The sequence below is a fragment of the Narcine bancroftii genome, chromosome 6, assembly GCF_036971445.1.
Source record: "Narcine bancroftii isolate sNarBan1 chromosome 6, sNarBan1.hap1, whole genome shotgun sequence".
NCBI classification, from domain to species: Eukaryota; Metazoa; Chordata; class Chondrichthyes; order Torpediniformes; family Narcinidae; genus Narcine; species Narcine bancroftii.
Window position 1 is genome coordinate 178,228,021 of NC_091474.1, and position 22,850 is coordinate 178,250,870.

Here is a 22,850-nt window from a genome sequence, read left to right on the forward strand (position 1 = left end):
TAATTAACTTTTGAAATGAAATCCGCATGTGTAAAATTATTATTCTAAGACCAGAGTATTAGCAGTAATACTAATACTACATGCTAACAAGTTCAATGTTACATCATGTAATCAACTGCAGCATTTTCTGTTTTTCCGGATTGAGAATGGTGTGTAAATACCAAAAGTTCTCATCTGTTCACTGACTTCTGCTGGTTCCCCTAAAAAAATAGACAGTAACAATGCATTCTGTGGAGGAATTTTCTTCTTAGGCTGTCTCTTGAGATCAAGGATAACTTATGAGAGTCATTTTAAAGAGAAATTGTTCAATAAACTTTTGAAAGCCAATCTTAATGTTAATTTAGCTAAGAGTTAATTTTGTTATACTCAGGTGAGATATCTTGGTTATGTGTTATCCAAGGAAAACTGGAGCCTGTTCAATTTGAAGCTCATTTATTTGCCCTGTAAAGGCACACAAGAGGTGCCACCAATACAGGCCACTAAAAAGACAAAAAAAAGAGTCCCTTCAGAGACCTGTAGGGTCCATCGATCTTGCCATCTTCTCCAATGCTGCTGCCTCCCACACTCCCATACCCTCTGTAGCCACACGGCCCCTGTCCAGTCCAGCAATGAACTTGACCTACAGCAATCCGTTACCCGTCTCAGACTCTGGTTCCAAACCCCTGAAGTGAATGGAAAGCTCTTTGACCCTTTGGGACCTCTGCTCACTATTGCCACTCTCATGAAGCCCAGTCCCATAACATGGTTCCCAGAAGCAAGCAACCAGCTGCCAATCACCTGGTGCAAGGCCTTCATCTACCCTGCTGGTCCATGGCTGTGGTTTCTTAATCTGTAGGGACTTCTCCCACATTTCTCCTTCATATTGTGAAGGCTGGGTGGGGGGGTGGGGGGGGGTCTAGTCTCTTGATTTTGTGCCCTGCACTGATCTGCTGCTTTCCCGGAGCTCCCAACGCTCAACACCTATGCGCCGAAAGTGGCCACTGCCATCTTTGATTGCCAGATCTTTCAGATCTTAAATGTAAAATCACTGCCAGCCCCACTCTACAGGCAATCTAAACCTGAATAGGAATGCTGGGTGAGATGGCCAGGCATTAAGGCCCTGTGCAGAAGCATTAAAAGACTGTACCTCAGCTCCACTGCCCTTCCAGGGTTGGAGCAGCAACACCAACTGCAGCCACGCCACCATCACATTGACCGCAGCAATGCTGCCTTTAAACCAGCTGCAGCAACACCAATGTTACACCAACTACATCAGCACCATCGTTACACCAGCTGCATCAATGCCACCATGACACTGGATACAGCAGTGCTGCCATCTTGCATTGTAAATGCTCAAAGGCGAAACTCTAAACTGTTGTCAATGCTTTCATTAAAGCTCATGAGCGGTTGTTCCTTATACATAACATCCACAAAACTCACATCCCTGAGCTACCACATGCCAGTTAATAATAAATGATCAGAGCAAGACCCCGGAAAGTGTGAATCACTTCCCATCTCACAGGAGTCACTGTTAAGCAAAGGCAAACATTTTTCATCAAAATTATATCTCTTCTCAATTTTTTTTAACTTTCACCTTCCCACCCATATCCACCTATGAACTTTTAATTAACTATCAGCCTGCACTACTCCCCCTGCTCATTCCTCACTCCTCTCCTTCCCTCTCCCAACCTTTTTATTCAGCCCCCTGTCTGTTCTTTGCTCATACCTTGACAAAGGCCTCAGGCCCAAATCATTGACTCTCCTTTACTTCCTATAGATGCTGCATAATCTGCTGAGCTTCTCCAATATTTAGGCGCATTGTATTATTCATTTGATCATTTTCCTCACTGTAGTCAGAGTATAAATACCCTTGTCTCAGATTCCACCATAGTTTTTTTTTAATTCAGGCATCATGTCCCAGTGTGGTTCTCATTAAAATACTTTCTTTTGAAATATACTTACTGCTAAGTTGCCAACCACAGCAAACAAACTTCACAAATAAAAATTGAGACCAATGACTGATCCTTAGGGACATTGATTTTAAAGAGATGATGGCCAGGCCATCACAACAGCTCCCAGCTACTTTTCACATGGTATCAAGGGAACTTTTGGCAGACATGATTTCATTAACAATTAGTAGCCCCTCCATGCTCTCAATACCATTCTGTTATATTAATTGAGTTGCTTTCCATAATCATATTCTAAATATCAGATTTTATTTCATAAGTTCTTTCCTTATTTAATGCTATTCGTCAAAGTTCTGTGGAGATTGCCAAAAATCAGCCAAAGATCACAACGTATCTATCTCAATAAACTGCCATAAGTTTATTAGGAACAATAGAAGATTCTTGGTTAAGATTAGGCAGTTTCAATCAGATAAACTAACAAACCGACAATTCAGACAATCCAGTCAGCCAAAGAATATAACAGTTTCTGCAAAGAACATGAAAGGAAACGGAATACATGGACACCCAAAAAAAAAAGAATCTTGAGGGCAGAAGTAAAAGGATCCATTTCAATTTTGACTGAGAAACAGAAAAAGTTATAAACTTATATGTAAGTGGGATTTGTATTTAAATAGCACTTTTCATATTGTCTCAGCCTATGAAATATAGTCACCATGTCAGTGGCTAATTTGAACACAGCAAGCCTGCACAACAACAATGCAATAATTACCCGATAATTTGTGTACTATTGTGAAATTAGTCAAGGCACAAGGGATCACTGCCATTCCCCCTCTTTGAAATGGTACGTGATGCATTGGGATTTGTTGGCATTTCCTCTGAAAGCTGCGTTCTCTCATGATGCAGCACTAACTTGATGCTGTATTGAAGTGTTGGACTCTGATCAAGTTACAAAAGTGGACTCAAACCTTCTGCCAAGAGTCCAACCGATTGAGATACAACTAACTCATAAAGATCATGGATAGTAAAATAGTATGTTAATTTTTTTAAAAAGCTCAGAAGGTGGAGATTATACATTGGTGCTGTCCATATTGGTGATCAAGACTCATTATCTGCCTGGCTGCCAAAGCAAACCTTAGTGGAAATAAAAGAAATAAAGCTGAAATTTGACAAGGTTTCGACTCATTACTTCTGTTAGCTGTGTTCTGTGAAATTCAACCAATATCCATACACCTAATGCAAAATCTCATGAAAATTCAGACAAGGGTGTGATATGCAAATCCCATTTCCACGGTCCTTTCACATTCTTTAAATAATAATAATGATGGAAGTTGACTCAGTATTAACTCCTATTGATGCGCTTCCAGCAGTTGCACACATTTTCAGAATTTCAAGGCAGCTGAGAAAATAAAACTTACTGTATGTGCGATACCAACAGAAGTGACAAAGAAATGGACTAGAGAAATGAGAAGGTAAACAAGGTGCGGGAAAACAATAAGGTTAGACGCTATGAAAGGGAGATTACTGCAAGTGATGAGGCCATTGATGGTGGCCTGATATTTCTTGATGGAGTCCTGTTTGAGAGATAAGTAGGAAGAGATGTAAAAACTGTTGTTTCACCTCGTCAAGGTAGTGGTCAATGCACCAGACCACAACTGCACCGCTCCTGTCTGTGGGTTTGATGGTGATTGGTGAGAGAATAGAGAGCAGAGTGTTCCAAGAAGTTGTTTGGATTGGATATTTCTTAAGTTTTACATTTAATTTTACGATCAATATAATATTTTTGAAATACCTTTTTTTTTGTTCAGGGAGTAAACAAATCCAAACTTTTGATTTTTTTTCAGAACCTATCTTCATTCCATGCCTCAATCGATGGTGCCCATAATTTACTGCATGAGAAGCTAGCTAATCTCTCTGGTTATGATAAAATCCTGGCTCTCCGGGCTATAGATTATGCTGAAGAACTTCACAAGCTTGCTACAGATTTGTCCAAGTAAGTTGCACTATCTAATAGCTCGGCATAACTTAATACTGCTGGAGGAAGTACCTCAATGGCATACCAATAAGCATGGCATCAGCTGATTCTTATTGAAGGGACTTCTAACTCTCCATCTGCAGTGAAGTCACATGTTTTAAACCAGACTACAATTTTCCAAGAAACATTAGTATTTTATGATGTCCTAGGGTTGTATCTTGCCTTAATAATTATTTTGTGGCAAAAATCTGATATTTCTTTGGACTATTTTCCAGACTCCTTAATTCTACAAGCACTTTTCATGATTAACTGGGAAATTTTAGAAAATATAACACTCAACTTAGCCTCCCTCAGTAAAAAAAAATCCTACTTGGACAAGGCCACAGTTAAAATTGTGTTTCCAAAATACCTTTGGGACAGAAGAATCATTTCTGTTAATACTCCATTCCTCTGGACCTGAAATCCATCCTCTTCCCAAATACAAGAAAATAAACTGCTGAGATAACAACAAACATATGCTGATATCTTAATTCCCTGCATACACCATTCACACAAAGTAACATTAGACTGGTTGAGATCCTTCATCATCTCAGTGTGTTTTTACTACAAGCACAGTGTCTGCAGACTTTTGTGTTTCACATAGATGAAAATCATGGACATAATAATAAAATTTCCTTTTCTTTAAACAGTATATTGAAGAGTATTGATGCAAATGGTTTTGTTCAGAAGGCAATAGATGCTTCAAATGTCTATGATAATATTATCCAATATGTAGCCGAGACTGAGAAGAATGCAACTACTATGCTGAGTGCTGCACAGAGAGCTGAGGATGTAAGTGGTTCTGTCTTTATTTTGTAAAACACGCTGCAATTAAGCATACATCTTTCTCTCAGTTATTTCTTTAGATGTGGGAAATTGCTGTCATGCATCCTATCTCTGTGTAAGTTAGAACTGCATAACTATTGTGTTACCTTTCAGTGAAGCGTCACCACATTTTCAAAAGAACCTGGTGAGCAGGGATGATAATATAGCACAAGGTGAATCACATTGCATAACTAAGAAGGAGTAAGTCATGCAACTTATTTACAAGGAGCTTGTAGGATGACCAGAAACAGAGCGCTAATATCTAGTTAAACACCTTAAAAGTCATGGAGTTAAAGAAGCTACAGCACAGAAGCAGATCCTTTGGCCCACCAGATCTGCACGAATCATTAACACCAATCGTATATTAATTCCATTTTTTTTAAATTTTCCTGCTCATTAATTCCTCCCAGATTCCACATATTTGAGGCCATTCCTGTGGCTATTTAACCTGCTAAACCTGCAGATTTCTAGAAAGTGGGAGGAAACGGGACTGCTGGAGGAAACCCTAACAGTCCAAGGGAGAACGTACAAACCACAGTACCCAAGCTTAAGGAACTGTGCCACTGTGCTGTCTCATGGTCACCTTTAGCAAGCTAGGAGGTAAAGTGGGGATAACTTCAGATAAGAAATCATGGCTTAATGGGTGAGTTGAGGAATGCCCAGAATCAGAATAATGTCAAGAGTCATTCTGGTTCAGTCTTTATCATAGAACACAACACCACATTTTGCCTATTGGGGCTTTCTGTCGGGAAAGGAATGTATGGTGCTTTTCATCATGACACACATACCTGATATAGATACAGGTGTCAGTACCTAGAGTCTCCAGGACCCTGTAGTTCTAGAGTTGCTGCCAAGGACAATTTCCTTGACCACATGAATATCCTTTGAAAAGTGTAATGGCCTTTGAAGGAGTAGTTGACATAAGTAAAGACAAAAGGCAAATCATTCACACTTCAGCTAATGAATGAAACAAATGCGCAGCACTGAGGGTCTCTTTTCCACTATTTGTATTAAATTGTTTAGAATAATGAATAGTAACAAAGAAAAAGTGACAAGAATTCTCAAATTTCCTCATGGTGGGGTGGGATTGTTTATCAGTGACCAAAATGGTGACCATGCTTTGTCTAGAACTTGCTTTTGATCTCCATACATACCTGTGGATAGAAAATTAACTGGCACTGGGAATATGCAAAGCAATTACTCCACAAGGAATAGGTACTCAAATCTGATGGTAATATTTAATGAGAGATTTATTTTTAAAAAAGACCAAAGCTTCTCTTGTTTATGCATGTATATTTAGTATATTATGTATATTTTGTAAGTTATTGCATAATTTTACAGTAACCTCAATATGTTGCCTCAATAAATTTCATACATTTGACAAAACCTGACAAAAATAATATCTGAAAAGCATAATATCAAATCAAGAAGACAAAATGAAGCAACTACTTTCTTAAATATCTCTTCATTTGAACAATAGGTATTTGAAAGATTTGACTGACAGTTTCCTTAAATGTCTCAGCAGAGATATTGAACTAAACATTTTACAAGCAGCATTAAATAACAGGAAAAGTGTTGCTCTTGGCTTGATGGGAGCCCTTGGGCCTCTGAGTCAAAAGAACACAGACTCTGAAAACTTAAGGTTGAAAAGTTGATTGAAGGAGTGAATTTAAAAGGCATTTTAATCCAAAATTTTACCTGTTTTCATTCTCCATTTTTGCTGCTTAAGGTGCTTTTGCAAGGGGTTCATGTATTGGGTGCAGTCAGTAATAAACTGCAACCCAAATGTGCAAATGTGTAAGGGAAGGCATCTAATCCAGATTGACCAGATGATGCATGATCAAATACGCAAAGACTGAAGTTAATGGAACTGAAGGCTTTTATTAGCAAGAGATGGTCAGCATCTCTTGTATTGCTGGCTCTCCCTGATCCAGGCTCAAACTGGGTGCAGGCTTGAGGCAGGACAGCCTTTTTGGGGGAGAAAGGGGAGGAGTCACGAGCCAGCCAGTGAGAGCAGGGTCGAACATAAAAGATGTCATTTATAGACAATAGTTGTTTCACCATACCCGAAGATTCCTGCCAAAAACAAAAAATCTGGCATTAGTGCTTCATTACTAAATTGACTCTGCATTCCTGGGGTTCTCTGTCTTCTGCGAAACGAGACAAAAACATTTTAAAAAGTGGAAAGAGCAGGTCACTTGGCCCTGTGAAAATGCCCCTTCATCAGTACGATTCTAGCTGATCCATTTTCCTGAGGCTACAATGTATAAATAATAAATCCCACTTCAAAGTTGAAAATTTATAAGGGAACTGTGAATAAATAATAATTTTATTCAGAAAATTCTGACCAAAACAAAAACCCAGCCTCTTCTGTTACATTCATCTTGAGAGTGTCTTTTCTTTGATAATTGACCTTGATTAAAATCTTCCTGATCAAGGACGAGCAGGCTGCTGTGTATGTTGAGCATGTAACTATGGATGTTTACAGGCTGTTGAAGGAATTCAAACACAAAGCACATGGCTCAGAAACATCAGCGAGGTGCTTCTGAATGAAGTAAATGAATTATCTGAAACTATAAAAGACAGTAAGTACATTCAATCAGAGTTGGGGTGCCCTTTTGTGCTTCTTGATTAATTCTATATTTTTTTAACCAGATGCAGATTTTCCTGTTGGAGGGAATTGTTGGGGGAGGTGGGGGAGGGTGCAGTGATCATGGGGCTAAGGCAGGTATTGAAATGATTGTGGGAGGCTAATGTGGGAATTGTGGATGGCGTGGGAAAGTTGGGTCAGAACCCCTGTTTCCACATTTTATGACTCTGTAACATTAGTGCAAAACAATAATGCTATTAATTTCACTTTGAAATGAAACCCAAATATAAATGTAATTTAACCACATTATCCCACCAATATGTTTTATAAATTTTTAAAAAATATTGTGCAGACATCTAAAAGCAAACATTATCAGGTTAAAAAAAATTGTTTGAATATGTTGAAGAGAAGAGCAACAGGTGTTCCAATTATTTGGAGCAGCATCATGGAACTTCAAATAGAAACGACATGATTTTTATTTTCAAATGAGAGGAAATCAAAATCAGGGCAATTCTATTGTGAACGGCAGCTCATATACATGAGCAGGAAGTAAGTTGAAAATCTGACACAAGGCTCAAAGCAAAAACATCTATGGAGAAAATGTATGTTAAATGAACTCTGATTTTATTGTTCTGAGTGTATCTTTTAAGTGATATCTTCACAGCCATCCAGGGAATAGGAAGGGCAGTAAAAGTATGAGATCATTGCCTAGAAATGTGAGCACATGATGTAGTTTAAATACACTCTACCTGGAAACACAACCAAAGATCATTTCCATCTCTTTTGACAACAGCAAATTTGACAGTGTATATAATGCCGTCAGATGTGCTCCGAACAATGCCATTCCCTGTGCAATGCTCCTTTTAGAGGGTTGACAGGGAAATTAGATTACATTGTCTCAGGAGTCTTTGTCCTTGGCCCTCCCAACACAAAGAGGTTTTAATCAGAATCAGAATTAGAATTTGTTGAAATGATTAAGTTACAAAATGTGTTGTTTCGTGGGAGCATCAAATTTATATAAACCCCCACCTTAATTTTTTTTTTAAGTTCATGCTATGCTGCACTCCAATTCCACTCACTTATGTCGAGTTACTTCCTTTTGTTCACTGGGCCTATCATTCACCTCACCGACTTACCCTGGGCCTGACAACCACTGATTTTTCTCTATCCTAAATTATCTCATCAACCCTCAACACTTTTCACCCTCCCAAGACTCACCACTGGCCTTGATTCTTTGATTACTGCTGAGGCAAAACCATCCTGATTGTGAAAGGTTACAACATATCAACTCCATGTTCACTTTCTGTAGCAATAAACCACTTTGTCCTGCTCCTGTACTTTGTCCTGCTCCTGTACTTTGGTTTCTTAGCCGGCAGCACAATCAATGAACACTCACAGACACAAAGTAAGGGCCAAAGGGTTTATTGATCTAAAGATCCAAGTACGCCTCAGCATGCTGCTGGTTCAAGTCCAAGGACAGGTATGAGGGAGGAGACTAGGGCTCTTGGCTTTGATTAGGGGTCTTTAAGGGGAGGGGCTACCGGTTCAGCAGGCGGGCCAGCCTGCCCAGCTCAGTGCGGAATGTGCCTTCATTACCATGTTCCATCACATAGCTGTACAAATTTTTCCCTTTCAAGCATTTTTCCAGCTTCTCTTTGAAAGCTATGAATGAATCTTTGTCCATGACCTCACCCCTGGCAATACATTCTAGATCCTAACAGTTACAAGATAAAAATGTTCTGCTTCTTTGACCAGTCACATTCATTCTATGACCCCTTGGTATTGATATTTCTCTCAATGGGAACAGTTTTTAAATTTAAATTTAGATGTACAGCACAGTAACAAACCCTTCCGGCCCATGGACCCATGCTGCACAATATCCAAATTAACCTATAAAACCCATGCATTTTGAAGGGTGGGAGGAAACTGGAACACCCAGAGAAAACCCACACAGACATGGGAAGAATATGGAAACTCCTTACAGACAGCACCAGATCCAAACCTGGATCGCCATCGCTTCAACAGTGTTGTGCTAACCACTACACTAACCGTGTTGCTGTTTACTTTATCTAGCTCCTTAAATAACTGTGAGGTCCCTTCTCAACCTTCCCAGCTTTTAAACATAGTTCCCAACTTTCTGTGAAGAATCCCAGCTTTTGCACACAATTATCCATGGAATGAGCATCCCTCATCCCTATTCCTCTTCAGCACAGCCTTTTAATCTTTTGGCAAAGTGTGATGCCCAAGATCATTATTTCAGTGGTGGCTGAACTTTGTTTTGTAATTATTCATCATGACTTCTTTGCTCTTGAACTTTTCAGATTAACTTACAACCCCTTAACCGTATTGTCATTTGCAATCTCTTTCTTTATCTGTTCTGGCATGTTGTACAGTTTATGCTCCTGCAACTCCAGATCTCCCTGTTCATCTGCCCTATTGGTGTATATAGCTTACTCTTTGTTCTTCTGAATTTTTCTGCATTGAATTTCTTCTGCTATTATGCCAGCTGTTCCCAGTCTTAGAGTTCCCAATAATGCTTAATCATGACAAGCCAAAATCATTTCTCCACAAATTCCTAATTTCAATGTCTCACGATCATCCCTGGCTCCAACGTCGTTATCAATGATTCCAAACCTTATATAGTTCCCTCATTACTGACACCACTGACGTCACTAGCAGCACCTGAGCATATAATCCCCAAACAGCACTGCTGCAAACTCAATCATTGGTTAATTTAAGGACCACTGCTTTTGCATTTTATTGATTTATTTTCTCTCTATATTGCACCATTTTTTTTTTATTTGTTTACATGCCTACAGAAGAACACAAGGAATGGGAATAGGAGGAGGCCATCTGGCCCATCAAGCCTGCTCTACCATTCAATGAGATTATGGCTGATCTGATGATAGGCTCATGTCTACCAACTTGCCTTTCCCCATATCCTTTAATTACCCTACCATGTAAAAGTCTATCGAACCTTGTCTTACATATATTTACTGAGTCAGCCTCCACTCCTTCAATGGGCAACAAATTCCACAGATGCAACACCCTCCAGGAAAAGCAGTCCCTCCTCATCACTGTCCTATATTTATACCCTGAATCTTGAGGCTATGTCCCTAGTTCTGGACTTCCCCACCAATGGAAACAACTTGCCTATCTTTATCAAATATTTCTTCTTGAGAATGTTTTTTTTTTAACATGACCAAAAAGTAGTAACTCCTGCCTCACCCATAGGGTTGTATGTGATGTTATGTTTGTACAGGTACTCGGACAAAAGTCTGAACTTTGAACTATAAACATACATGGCATCAATTCCTAGCTATCTGGACCCCCCCCCCCCCCACCTTTCACCACTGATCAAACTTTCACTAATGCCACTCCTCCTGTAGCAACCCACGTCCAACCCCAAACCCCAGGATCCACAAGTACAATAGTCCACTCCTTTGATTAACACCAAAGATCCAACCAATGTAGCAGCCACCTACCCCCCCCACCTCATCTTCCCCCACTTGGTGAACTAACCTCCCCAATGCCCAAGAGGGCCACTAACCAGCAGATCTTTCTTCTCCACATATCCCTCAACTCTTCTATAACAAATCTACCACCAGACCCAGAAGCAAAGAAAGGAAAATGAGAGAGAGAAGTGCAATTTTGCTCATAGGTTAGGACCTCAGGATCTTCTGCTCCTTGGAGTTGAAGTCCATAATCAAAACAACATGACATGAATTATCCATATTGAATCCACTACAGATTCAATGTTAAAGGGTCTATTTGATATCAAAAGAAAGACAAAGTATTTGAGATATTCCAATGTAGAGAAATATTTGTATAATATGATATAGCAAAGATAAATTTGGTTGTGTCAGGGAGAATATTTAGGTTTGTTTAAGAGCTTCATATGATTCACTATTAAATTGATGTCACTCAACTTCTTATAGATGATGGATTTTATGAAACCATGCACCATGTAGATGCAGTTTTTCAAAAGAAAAATAATACAATGAACCTCTTATTAAATGCTATCAATACATTGGCATCAATTGAGCCAGGTAAGTACTTTTTATATGTATTTTTTTCTTTAATGTCAAAAACTTCCATTAAAAAGCTGCTTTAACATTGAAAATCAAGTGGTGGTGGATTACTGAGTTGAGTGACCTTTGGTTCTGCACCAGGTAACAAGGCTGGGTGCCTTCGTACTGGCAATAATAGACTAACCCTTTCACTAACACCAAAGGTTCAGCCAATATAGCAGCCACCTCCCCCGCTCCCCTTTCCCGACTTGCTGAACTAACCTCTCCAATGCCAAGTGGGCCACTAACTAGCAAATCTTTCTTCTGGGACTTAGGTACTTGAGCCCATGGAACCAATATTAACCTCTCATGTGGGACCTTGTCAAAGGCCTTACTGAAGTCCATGTAGACAACAATCTTGGTGCCAGCTAGTAGATGAAAGAGTAAATCTTTTCATTTATAATATCTTTATTTTTTCTTTATTTCAGTGCATGTTTGCTTTTTAATTAACTGGCAATAGTGTAATATATTAAAAAAAACATTTATTTTTAATTATGTTTTGATTTAAAAGAGAATGAGAAACTCTAAAAAATTCATCAGAAAGTCCACAGTAATTAAAGGAAGGAGCTCATCACTATTTTCTCAAGGGCATTGTGAGATGGACATTAAATTTTGCCCATGGAAGCAATTACTGGCTCCAGAAAATAAATATGTTTGTATTAAAGTATATCCATATTCTGAAGCGAGGAAGAATCTAGTCCAAGATACTAAAACAGTTCTTAAAATAAAAACATTTCAGGTAACAGCAACTTGAATCAATCAAAGCAAATTGCCGAAGAAGCAAAGGATATTTCTCAGAGAGTTCTACAGACTGTCAACCCCATGGGGGAAATGGCGAGAAGCTGGCTTCAGAACTTGAACACTTCTGCTGCTGATGGAATAGCTTTCGAGAAGACAGTGAGCTCAGCCAGTGACACAGGTACTAAGAGGTTATCTTGCAGCTCACATTTACTTCATTTTTATTAAAAAAAATAGTTTTGCTGAAGAGACTTATTGCTGCGCTTAATATCAACAATTCTGGGCCCTCTGATTAACAAAGTCATCACTGATTTCTCAAATTATTTGACCTGTGGTATTTCTTCAGCTCTAAATTGACATCTAAGATTGACTGAAAAGTGTACTGTTAAAGTAAAGTAATATTCATAAAGTTATGAGGCATTGGATCCATGAAACCTTGGCTGTATAGATTCAAAATTGGTTTGTCTGTGGAAAGCAGTGAGTAGAAGTGGATGGGAAATATTCTGCTGGAGGGCACTGAGTAGTAGAGTTTTGCAGGGATCTGTTCTGGGAATTCTGCTCTTAGTGTTTTTTTTATAAATGACCTGGATGATTAAGTAGAGAGATGGGTCAGTCATTTTGCGGATGATATGAAGGTCCGATGAGTCATGGATAGTTTTGAAGGTTTTGTAGGTTACAATGGGAAAGGATGCAGAGTTGGGAAAAAAAAGTCGCAGATGAATTTCAATCCAGATAAGTGTGATGTGATGCATTTTGGAAGGTCAAATTTGAATGCAGAGTATTTGGTTAATGGTAGGATACTTAACAGTGTCAAGTACAGAGGAACCTTGAGGTCCAAATCCATAGATCTCTTAAGATTACTACAAAGGTTGATGGGATAATTAAGAAGGCCTATGATATGCTGGTCTTCATTTGTCAGGGGATTGAGTTAAGGAATTGTGATGTGATGTTGCAGCTCTATAAATCTCTGGTGAGGCCACACTTGGAATATTGTGTTCTGTTCTGGTCACCTCATTGCAGGAAGAATGTGGAAGCAATGGAGAGGGTGTAGAGGAGATTTACCATGGTTTGGAAAATATGTCTTATGAAGCGAAGTTAGGAAAGCTAGGGCTTTTCTCTTTGAAGCAAAAAAAAATTAATAGAAGTCTACAAGATTATGAGAGGCATAGATAAGGATGGGAGTAGCAAACATCTGTACAAAGTGAATGGAGGAAAGTTTAAGGGAGACATCAGGGATACATTTTTACACAGAAAGTTGTGGGTGCCTGGAATGGTGGAGGCTGAAACAATAGGGGCATTTAAGAGACTTAGACAGATGGATAAAAGAAAATAGAGGATTATCAGGGAACATTTACCGTACTTTTACACATATAATGCGGACATTATATGCATATTTCACAAATCAGGTATCACCATGCATTATATGCATGTGCATCCTATTCAAGAATATTTTTACATGTTGAAATAATGCACACAATTAATAGTGGGCGTGGGAAAAATGCACTGGCAATTATATAGCGAGTGTGGGAATATTATAGCTAGCATGAGAATATAATAGCATGAAAGAATGTGCACAATTTATAGCAGCTGTGGGAAATTTTGACCTTATTTCTTTGTAAAGAATTTCATGGTCTTCCTAGAAACAGGACATTATGGCTAGGGCACTGCACTTTATCAATGTTAATTGCCCTGACCTGTCCCTGTGGGTGGAGATTAACATATCAAGTGTCTCTGATTTGAGACAACATTAGAATTAAGATCTGTTTGTTACTTTTTTTCTTTCTTTGGCTTGGCTTCGCGGACGAAGATTTATGGAGGGGGTAAAAAGTCCACGTCAGCTGCAGGCTCGTTTGTGGCTGACCAGTCCGATGCGGGACAGGCAGACACGATTGCAGCGGTTGCAAGGGAAAATTGGTTGGTTGGGGTTGGGTGTTGGGTTTTTCCTCCTTTGCCTTTTGTCAGTGAGGTGGGCTCTGCGGTCTTCTTCAAAGGAGGCTGCTGCCCGCCAAACTGTGAGGCGCCAAGATGCACGGTTTGAGGCGTTATCAGCCCACTGGCGGTGGTCAATGTGGCAGGCACCAAGAGATTTCTTTAGGCAGTCCTTGTACCTTTTCTTTGGTGCACCTCTGTCACGGTGGCCAGTGGAGAGCTCGCCATATAATACGATCTTGGGAAGGCGATGGTCCTCCATTCTGGAGACGTGACCCATCCAGCGCAGCTGGATCTTCAGCAGCGTGGACTCGATGCTGTCGACCTCTGCCATCTCGAGTACCTCGACGTTAGGGGTGTGAGCGCTCCAATGGATGTTGAGGATGGAGCGGAGACAACGCTGGTGGAAGCGTTCTAGGAGCCGTAGGTGGTGCCGGTAGAGGACCCATGATTCGGAGCCGAACAGGAGTGTGGGTATGACAACGGCTCTGTATACGCTTATCTTTGTGAGGTTTTTCAGTTGGTTGTTTTTCCAGACTCTTTTGTGTAGTCTTCCAAAGGCGCTATTTGCCTTGGCGAGTCTGTTGTCTATCTCATTGTCGATCCTTGCATCTGATGAAATGGTGCAGCCGAGATAGGTAAACTGGTTGACCGTTTTGAGTTTTGTGTGCCCGATGGAGATGTGGGGGGGCTGGTAGTCATGGTGGGGAGCTGGCTGATGGAGGACCTCAGTTTTCTTCAGGCTGACTTCCAGGCCAAACATTTTGGCAGTTTCCGCAAAGCAGGACGTCAAGCGCTGAAGAGCTGGCTCTGAATGGGCAACTAAAGCGGCATCATCTGCAAAGAGTAGTTCACGGACAAGTTTCTCTTGTGTCTTGGTGTGAGCTTGCAGGCGCCTCAGATTGAAGAGACTGCCATCCGTGCGGTACCGGATGTAAACAGCGTCTTCATTGTTGGGGTCTTTCATGGCTTGGTTCAGCATCATGCTGAAGAAGATTGAAAAGAGGGTTGGTGCGAGAACACAGCCTTGCTTCACGCCATTGTTAATGGAGAAGGGTTCAGAGAGCTCATTGCTGTATCTGACCCGACCTTGTTGGTTTTCGTGCAGTTGGATAATCATGTTGAGGAACTTTGGGGGACATCCGATGCGCTCTAGTATTTGCCAAAGCCCTTTCCTGCTCACGGTGTCGAAGGCTTTGGTGAGGTCAACAAAGGTGATGTAGAGTCCTTTGTTTTGTTCTCTGCACTTTTCTTGGAGCTGTCTGATTGCCACCTCTGTGGAAAGTTGGTTGGGTGTTAATTGTGGAAAATTAACTGTCCCATTTAAATGCAAATTGCTTTTGCCAGTCAGAATTTAGAATGCTACACATATGCAGTATACAAAAATATTTTTACACAATTTATGATTTTCTGTGTGTTATATGCATGTGCACATTATATGAGTGAAAATGTGGTAGTATTTTTAGGTATATATAGATCAGCACAACATTGTGGGCTGAGGTGCCTATTCTGTGATGCTCTAAATTTTCAAATGAAAACAGGGAATGCTAGAAACATTCCCCAAAATCTAGCTAAATGATTAAAGAGGTGATGATGTTTTAGGTGCAAGAATCTTGCACCTGAAGCATTAACTTTAGCTTTCTCTATGATATCTCTGTAGTTTAAAAAAAAACAAACTGCTAGAGGACCTAAGATGATTGAGCAGCATCCATAAAGGGAAATGGACAGTCAATGTTTTGGTTCCCTTCAAGTTCCTCCTGCAGTTTGTGTGTGGCTTTGGATTCTAGCATCTCCTGTAGCCAATGTGTCTCTGTCTGAAAGCAGTTGACCATTATTTGCTTTGTGTTTACAAGAAATAATTATGCAAAGAATTGTGGATAAACTGGCATTTTCAAATACAGTGCAGTTATGGTCAAATGAGAAGTGAATGACCTTAGGCTTTTTACAGAAAAATAAATCCAGAATTTCATTAACTGCTGCTTTTTGGGTTTCTTGCTAAGTCTTGCAGCTGATAAATCCACAATTCATTTTGTGTTTACAGTGAAAAATTTGACAGAAATAGTTCCACAACTTTTGGATAAACTTCGAGTTGTGGAAGAAAAAAGGCCAGCAAGCAATATTTCAGCCAGCATTCAGCGAATCCGGGAACTCATTGCACAGTCGAAGAATGTGGCCAGCAAGGTGAGAGAACCTGATGGGCAGAGTATCAAGAAGACTGCGCTAGAGTTAAACCTGATGGGCAGAGTATCGACTGCGCTATAGTTAAACCTGATGGGCAGAGTATCGACTGCGCTATAGTTAAACCTGATGGGCAGAGTATCAAGAGGACTGCGCTATAGTTAAATGTAATCTTTATGTTTCTGCCACATAGGGTGAAAACAAAATCAAGCCATTGTGACTAATTTTTAGCGCACTATTGCAGGAATCTCAGTCAATTATCCACATTTAGAGAAATGACAGAAAATAATCTGGAATTAATCAGGGCATTGTCAAGAGTGGCAGATTCTAGGTTTGAGGTTTCTTCAAATGTGATACTTTTAATGATTCATTTCACATTGCTCTATTGCCATTGCAATGTTTAGTCTGTTTATATCCTTTACCCAGATGTTATCATATGTTAAGTTTGTCACTCTGTTTGCAGCCATATATTAAAGCCTAAATATAAAAGCCTCCATATGTTTCTATCCAGGAGCAGAGTTGCCTGTTTTTAAGTAATTTATTTGCTTGTGAGCAGACTGAAAGGTAGATAATGTTTAAATGTCTAGGCACTCTTAATGAACAAAAATAGGCAAATATAGTTCTATCTGCTGCATTGACTTTAGTGTCAGTAACTTGTATTAACATCTATAAGGAGATGTTACTAACACAAATTTCTGATTTCTAAAATAAAATTTACTTTTACAAATTATTATCCATAGTATATGTAGTTCTTAACTGGTTCTTCCAGGAGTAAATAGCAAGCATATTGTTACATTGCTAAAGCCTCCATCTCAAATTTCTATATGGGATTTCCCTCTCACCTTTTCACTCCCTCCCTTAATCATTACCATGAATGGGCTGTTAATTTAAATTAGAGCTAAACATTAGGCCTTTTCATGCAAAGAAAAAACCTGACTGTAAAGGCCGAGGTTCTTCGCCTTTATGTTGGGAGACTTACCTTCTTGAATGTGCTTTTGCCAGCTCCAAGGTGCCGACTTGGGGAAGGATAATCGGCAGAACGCCGTACTCCGCCGCCTCACATGAATGTACAGCTGCTACAAGCGGCTGGTGAGGGGTGGGCTGATGACACTGTCAGCCCGCAACCCAAGTCCCCACTCACCCCTCTCCCTCATGACCCCCTCAAGGCAGGGATGGCGGGTCGGAGCCATCAGGGGACAGCCGGTGCAGGCTGTAACAGCCTCACTGGCTCCTCCAGAACCTCACCAGGCCGCTTCAGCCTTCAGGGCTGCTCTCTGCAGCTAAAAATGCAGCAGGAGTTGATCTTGGAAACACAGAGTGGTTCCAGCTGCGTGAGGATTATGGGTAGGGAAGATGTCCATTGCTCTGTCATATATTTATGACAGATGGTGCTACAGCACTAATCATCCAGCCTCCATTGGCTCCGGAGGACACTATGAGGTGCCGCTCGACATGAATATGGCATTGGAACCACATGAAAGGTAAGTTTTATGTTTTCCCTCTGCACTTGAAGCTGGCCTCCAGGTAGAGGCCTGGCATGAAAACGTCTATTCACTGTGAGCTTTAGATAAGGCATTCAAAGGAAGTAAGTTGTCAGTAAGATTAATTCTGGATTATAAAAAAGTTATTTTTAAAGATACTGTTACATTTTATCCACTCTCAATCTCAATTGCATTGAAGCTTAATTTCCAGCCTTCTCTAATGTATATGAAATGGGCTAGTTTTGTCAGCTTCTATTAGTTCTCACCCATCCAATAAATAATGATAACCACTTAAGACACGTATAAATTAAGATTGTGAGACAACTACCACCCATTCCCTACCAGATTTAAATCATGTATTTGGGTTGAAATAATTTCTCCTTTGCATGTGACAAATGTATGGATTGTATGAAAAGGAATCGTTGGCTTTCTTGTTTTCAGGTTCAAGTCTCCATGAAATTTGATGGCCATTCTGCTGTAGAAGTTCATACAAATTCAAACTTGGAGGAGCTTAAGTCTTTTACTTCAATGAGTCTATATATGAGAGTCCCTTCACAAAATGAACAAGGCCATTCTGCCAAGCAAGATCGATTCATAATGTATCTTGGAAACAAGAATGTAAGTGCACCTTCTCAAGTCAACGTTATTCCCATTGCTTCCAGAAATAATGTTGAATGTGGAGAATGACATTGTTTTTATATTTATGATTCTGTTGAATGGACTGAATTAATATGCCACTGTATTTGACATGTTTCAGGGAGGGCAAGATTACATTGGCTTGAGCATTAAGAATGACAATCTGGTTTTTGTCTACAATCTTGGAAGTGGAGATGTTGAAATTCCTTTAAACTCAAAACCTGTGAGCACTTGGCCAAACTACTTCAATTTAATTAAAGTAGAAAGGTAACTCCTTCTACTTTTCTCCTTTTTGTGAAATTATTTTGACTAATACCATACCTTCGATTTGCAGTATTGAACACTACAATATTTTAGAAAATTGGGATTTAAAAGTATAAAACGTGGAACAGTACAGCACAGAAACATGCCCTTCACCCCAGATGTCTTTGCCAAACATGATGTCTAAAACAAATTAAAAATCTGCTGCTTGCACCTTATAATCAGTACTGGAGCACCACAGGGCTATCTTCTTAGCCTCCTGCTCTACTTACTTTACACCTACGATTGTGTAGCTCGCTACAACGATAACACCATCTACAAATATGTCAATGATACCATGGTAGTGGGTTGTATAAAGGAAGGGGATGAGCCACCGTACAGGATGGAGATTGAAAACTTGGCTGAATGGTACACCAACAACAACCTTGCACTCAATGTCACCAAAATTAAGGAGCTGATTGTTGACTTCAGAAAGGGAAAGTGAGAGGTATACAATCCAGTGATTATTGGGGGATCAGAGGTGGAGAGGGTGATCACATTTAGATTCTTGGGAGTCACTATCTCAGAGGATCTTTCCTGGACCTAAAACGCCAATGGCATTGTGAAGAAAGCATGTCATCACCTCTACTTCCTCAGGAGTTTTCAGAGGTTTGGTATGACACCAGAAACCCTGGCAAATTTTTACAGATGTGTGGTGCAAAGTGTGCTGACCAGCTGCATAACGATCTGGTATGGGATCACCAATACCCCCTGAGTGTAAATCCCTCCAAAAGGTAGTGGACACAGCCCAGGATATTATAGGTTAACCCCCCCCCACCCCCCACCCCTGCTATTGAGCACATCTATAGGGAACCCAGCCATTGGAGGGCAGCACCAATCATCAAAAACCTACACCACCAAGCACACACACTGTTCTCGCTGCTGCCATGAGCAAAGAGGTATAGGTGCCACAAGACTCACACCATCAGTCTCAGGAACAGCTGCTACCCCTCCACACACAGAATCCTCACAACAAACTCAATCAGGGACTAATTTAAGGACTCTTACTTGTGCATATTATTGGTTTTCTTTGCTCTCTCTGTATTGCACAGCCACTTTGTTCACATTCGTTATCTGTTTACCATTCTTTTGATTGTTTACATGTTCATGCTGTGTGCCATTTATATTTTGCTCTACCAGTTAATAGTAATTCTACTGTGCCTGAAGGAAAAAGGAATCTCAGGGTTGTATGTGATGTCATGTATGTACTCTAACGCTAAGTCTGAAATAACATCCCTCCATTCTCTTCCTATTCATATAATTATGTTTAAAATTAATTTTTATATTCTTTAAATGTACAGATTTACAATTTTAATTTAATTTAAAATTTAATATTCATTTTGTAGTTTTCTAATTTATATTATGAAGATAAGAATATGCAGAGGATGCCAACACTGAATAACACATGCCTAATTTTGATTTTGGTGAAATTAAAAATAATATATATTTTTTTAATTTGACAGTCAAATTATCCATTTTACCAAATGCTGTTTGAAATATTAAGCATTGGGGCTTCTACTGGTATTTTTAAGAACAAAAAGATAGCAAGGGAAAAATTGGTCTTCTTGAAGATCAGAATGGTTGGCTATGTATGGAGTCAGAAAAGATGAGGGAGATCTTTAAAAAAGATTATTTTACATCTATATATCCTCAGGAAACTGGCACAGAGTCAGGGAAGTGAGGAAAACAAGCTGTAAAGTCAAGGAACAGATTAAAGAGGAGGAAATGCTTGCTATATTAAAGAAATTAAAGGTGGATAAATCCCCAGGGCCTGACAAGGTATTCCCTTGGACCTCGAGGGAGGTTAGTGTAGAAATTACAGGGTCTCTCGTAGATACCTAAAATGTCCTTAGCTGCAGGTGAGATGCTAGAGGATTGGATGGTAACTCATATTGTGGCATTGTTTAAAAAAGACTCCAAAAATAACTCAGGAAATTAAAGGCTGGTGAACCTAACATCAGTAGCAGGGAAGTTATTGGAAGCTGTTCTAAGAGATCAAGTATACAAGAATTTAGATAGACAGGGACTGATGAGGGAGTGTCAACATGGTTTTATGTGTGCTCAGTCATGTTTAACAAATCTTATTTTCAAGGAGGTAACCAGGAAAGTTGAAGGATGTTGTCTATGTGGACTTTATTAAGGCCTTTGACAAGGACCCTCATGGGAGGTTAGTCAGGAAGGTTCAGTGGCTTAGTATTCATGGTGAGGTAGTAAATCGGATTCAACATTGGCTTTATAGGAGAAACCAGAGCGTGGTAGCAGATGATTGCCTCTCTGGAGGACTTTGACTCATAGAGTGCCTCAAAGATCAGTGTTGTGTCCATTGTTGTTTGTCATCTATATCAAAGATCTAGATAATAATGTGGTAAATAGGATAAGCAAGTTTGTAATGACAATAAGATTGGAGGTGCAGTGGGCAGCCAAGAGGCTTTCAAAGCTTTCAGAGGAATCTGGACCAACTAGAAAAATGGGGTGCAAAATGGCAGATGGAAATTATTGTAGACAACTGTGAGGTGTTGCATTTTGAAAGGACAAACCAAGGTATGACATGTAGATGGTAGGGCACTGAGGAGTGTGGTAGACAAAGGGAGCTAAAAATCCAGATGCATAATTCCCTGGAAGTGGCTTCACAGATAGAGTTGTAAAGAGAGGTGTTGGCACATTAGCCTTCATAAATTAAAGTATTTAGTATAGGACTTAGAAATAAGACATTGGTGAGGCCAAATTTGGAGTATTGTGTGCAGTTTTGGTCTTATAACTACAGGAAAGATGTAAATAAAATTGAAAGAGAGTAGAGGAGATTTACTAAGGTGTTTCCAGGACTTCAGAAACTGATTTCAACAGTTTATGACTTTATTCCCTGGAGCATAGAAGAAAGAGGGGAGATTTGATAGGGGGTGTAAAAATCATGATTGGTATAGATAGAATAAATGCAAGTAGACTTTTTTTTCCACTGAGGTTAGATGAGGACATGGGTTAAGTGTGAAAGGGGAGAAGTTTGGGGGAACATTATGAGTAATTCCTTCACACAGAGAATGGTGGGAGAGTGGAACTAGCTGTCAGATGAAGTGGTGAATGCTGGTGCAATTTTAACCTTTAAGTAAAGGTTGGACAGATACATGGATGGGAGGGCTGTGGACTGGGACTAAGCGGAATAATAGTTTGGCAGAGACTAGAAGAGCCAATGGGCCTGTTTTCCGTGCTGTAGTGTTCTATGGTTCTGAGTTCAACACATTAACAAAGTGTGTCTTGTGGCTGCATTATGGGTAATAGGATGAATCATGTGACTCTTTGAGACTTTTGAATTTGCACTCCCCAATCAAATTAGCCTCCTCTAGCTACAAGGATAACCTTTTAAATGCATGGAAACACCACCATATTCAGCATCAGGTCACATGCAGCTTTGGTACACTGATTTAACAATTATTTCTTCAGTTTATCTGATCAAAATCCTTGAGTTCCAAACCCAATGGTATTAAGGTAATGTCGTCAGTACATAAAGAAAAACATAACTTTTCATTAACAGGATCGCCTTCGGGTGACAGAACTGATCAAATTCAAGAATTGTGTAGATACAACTCCTGCATTTGTTTTTCCTTTTGCCATAGGGTTGGAAGGCATGGAAAAATACAGCTAACTGTGCCCAGCCCAGGCAGCACTGCAGAGCAGAAATTCATTCAAAAAGGATCAGCAGGAGGCAATGATTCTTTACTGGATCTGGAAGCAGAGAACATGGTATTTTATGTTGGAGGCGTACCACCAAATTTCCAGGTGTGCTAAATGAGTTAATTTGCACTGTAAATAGTACATTTTTTTACAAAAAAAAAGCGTTTACCATTTAAAAATATTAATATTTTACAATACTCTCAAGCTTGTCCAAGATTTCAATGTCCATTGGGAATTAAAATTTGTCTCGATGAGATAGATTTCATTTCTGAAATTTGTTTTTATTGGTTAATTTCAGAAGTAGAGTACAGCATGCAGCTAGCTGCACGTTTAGAGTAAGTTGTTGAATCTCGACTTCATTATCCTCTGCGTATCGGAACACATTTTGATCCCATTTCTCCTCCACTTCCTCCGTTTTTGAAACCTACACATTCTGAGGCTACTAATTTCAGCCTTTAAATCTACAAGATTTCTAACTTTTTTTTAAATCAAGGGATTTCATAATAGCTGATAAAATACAATTACATCAATAGATATGCT

At 39.7% G+C, this 22,850-nt stretch overlaps 1 protein-coding gene across 1 annotated transcript in view; it reads left to right on the top strand.

Annotated features, from left to right (window-relative positions):
- Positions 1-22,850, top strand: part of lama4 (laminin, alpha 4) — a 157,684-nt gene that overhangs the window by 85,970 nt on the left and 48,864 nt on the right. The window contains exons 15-23 of the mRNA XM_069886827.1: positions 3,728-3,876; positions 4,548-4,689; positions 7,211-7,307; positions 11,251-11,361; positions 12,122-12,301; positions 16,091-16,230; positions 18,150-18,326; positions 18,466-18,611; positions 22,253-22,415. Of these exons, the coding sequence (XP_069742928.1) occupies positions 3,728-3,876; positions 4,548-4,689; positions 7,211-7,307; positions 11,251-11,361; positions 12,122-12,301; positions 16,091-16,230; positions 18,150-18,326; positions 18,466-18,611; positions 22,253-22,415 (1,305 nt within the window). The remainder of the gene's footprint in view (positions 1-3,727; positions 3,877-4,547; positions 4,690-7,210; positions 7,308-11,250; positions 11,362-12,121; positions 12,302-16,090; positions 16,231-18,149; positions 18,327-18,465; positions 18,612-22,252; positions 22,416-22,850) is intronic.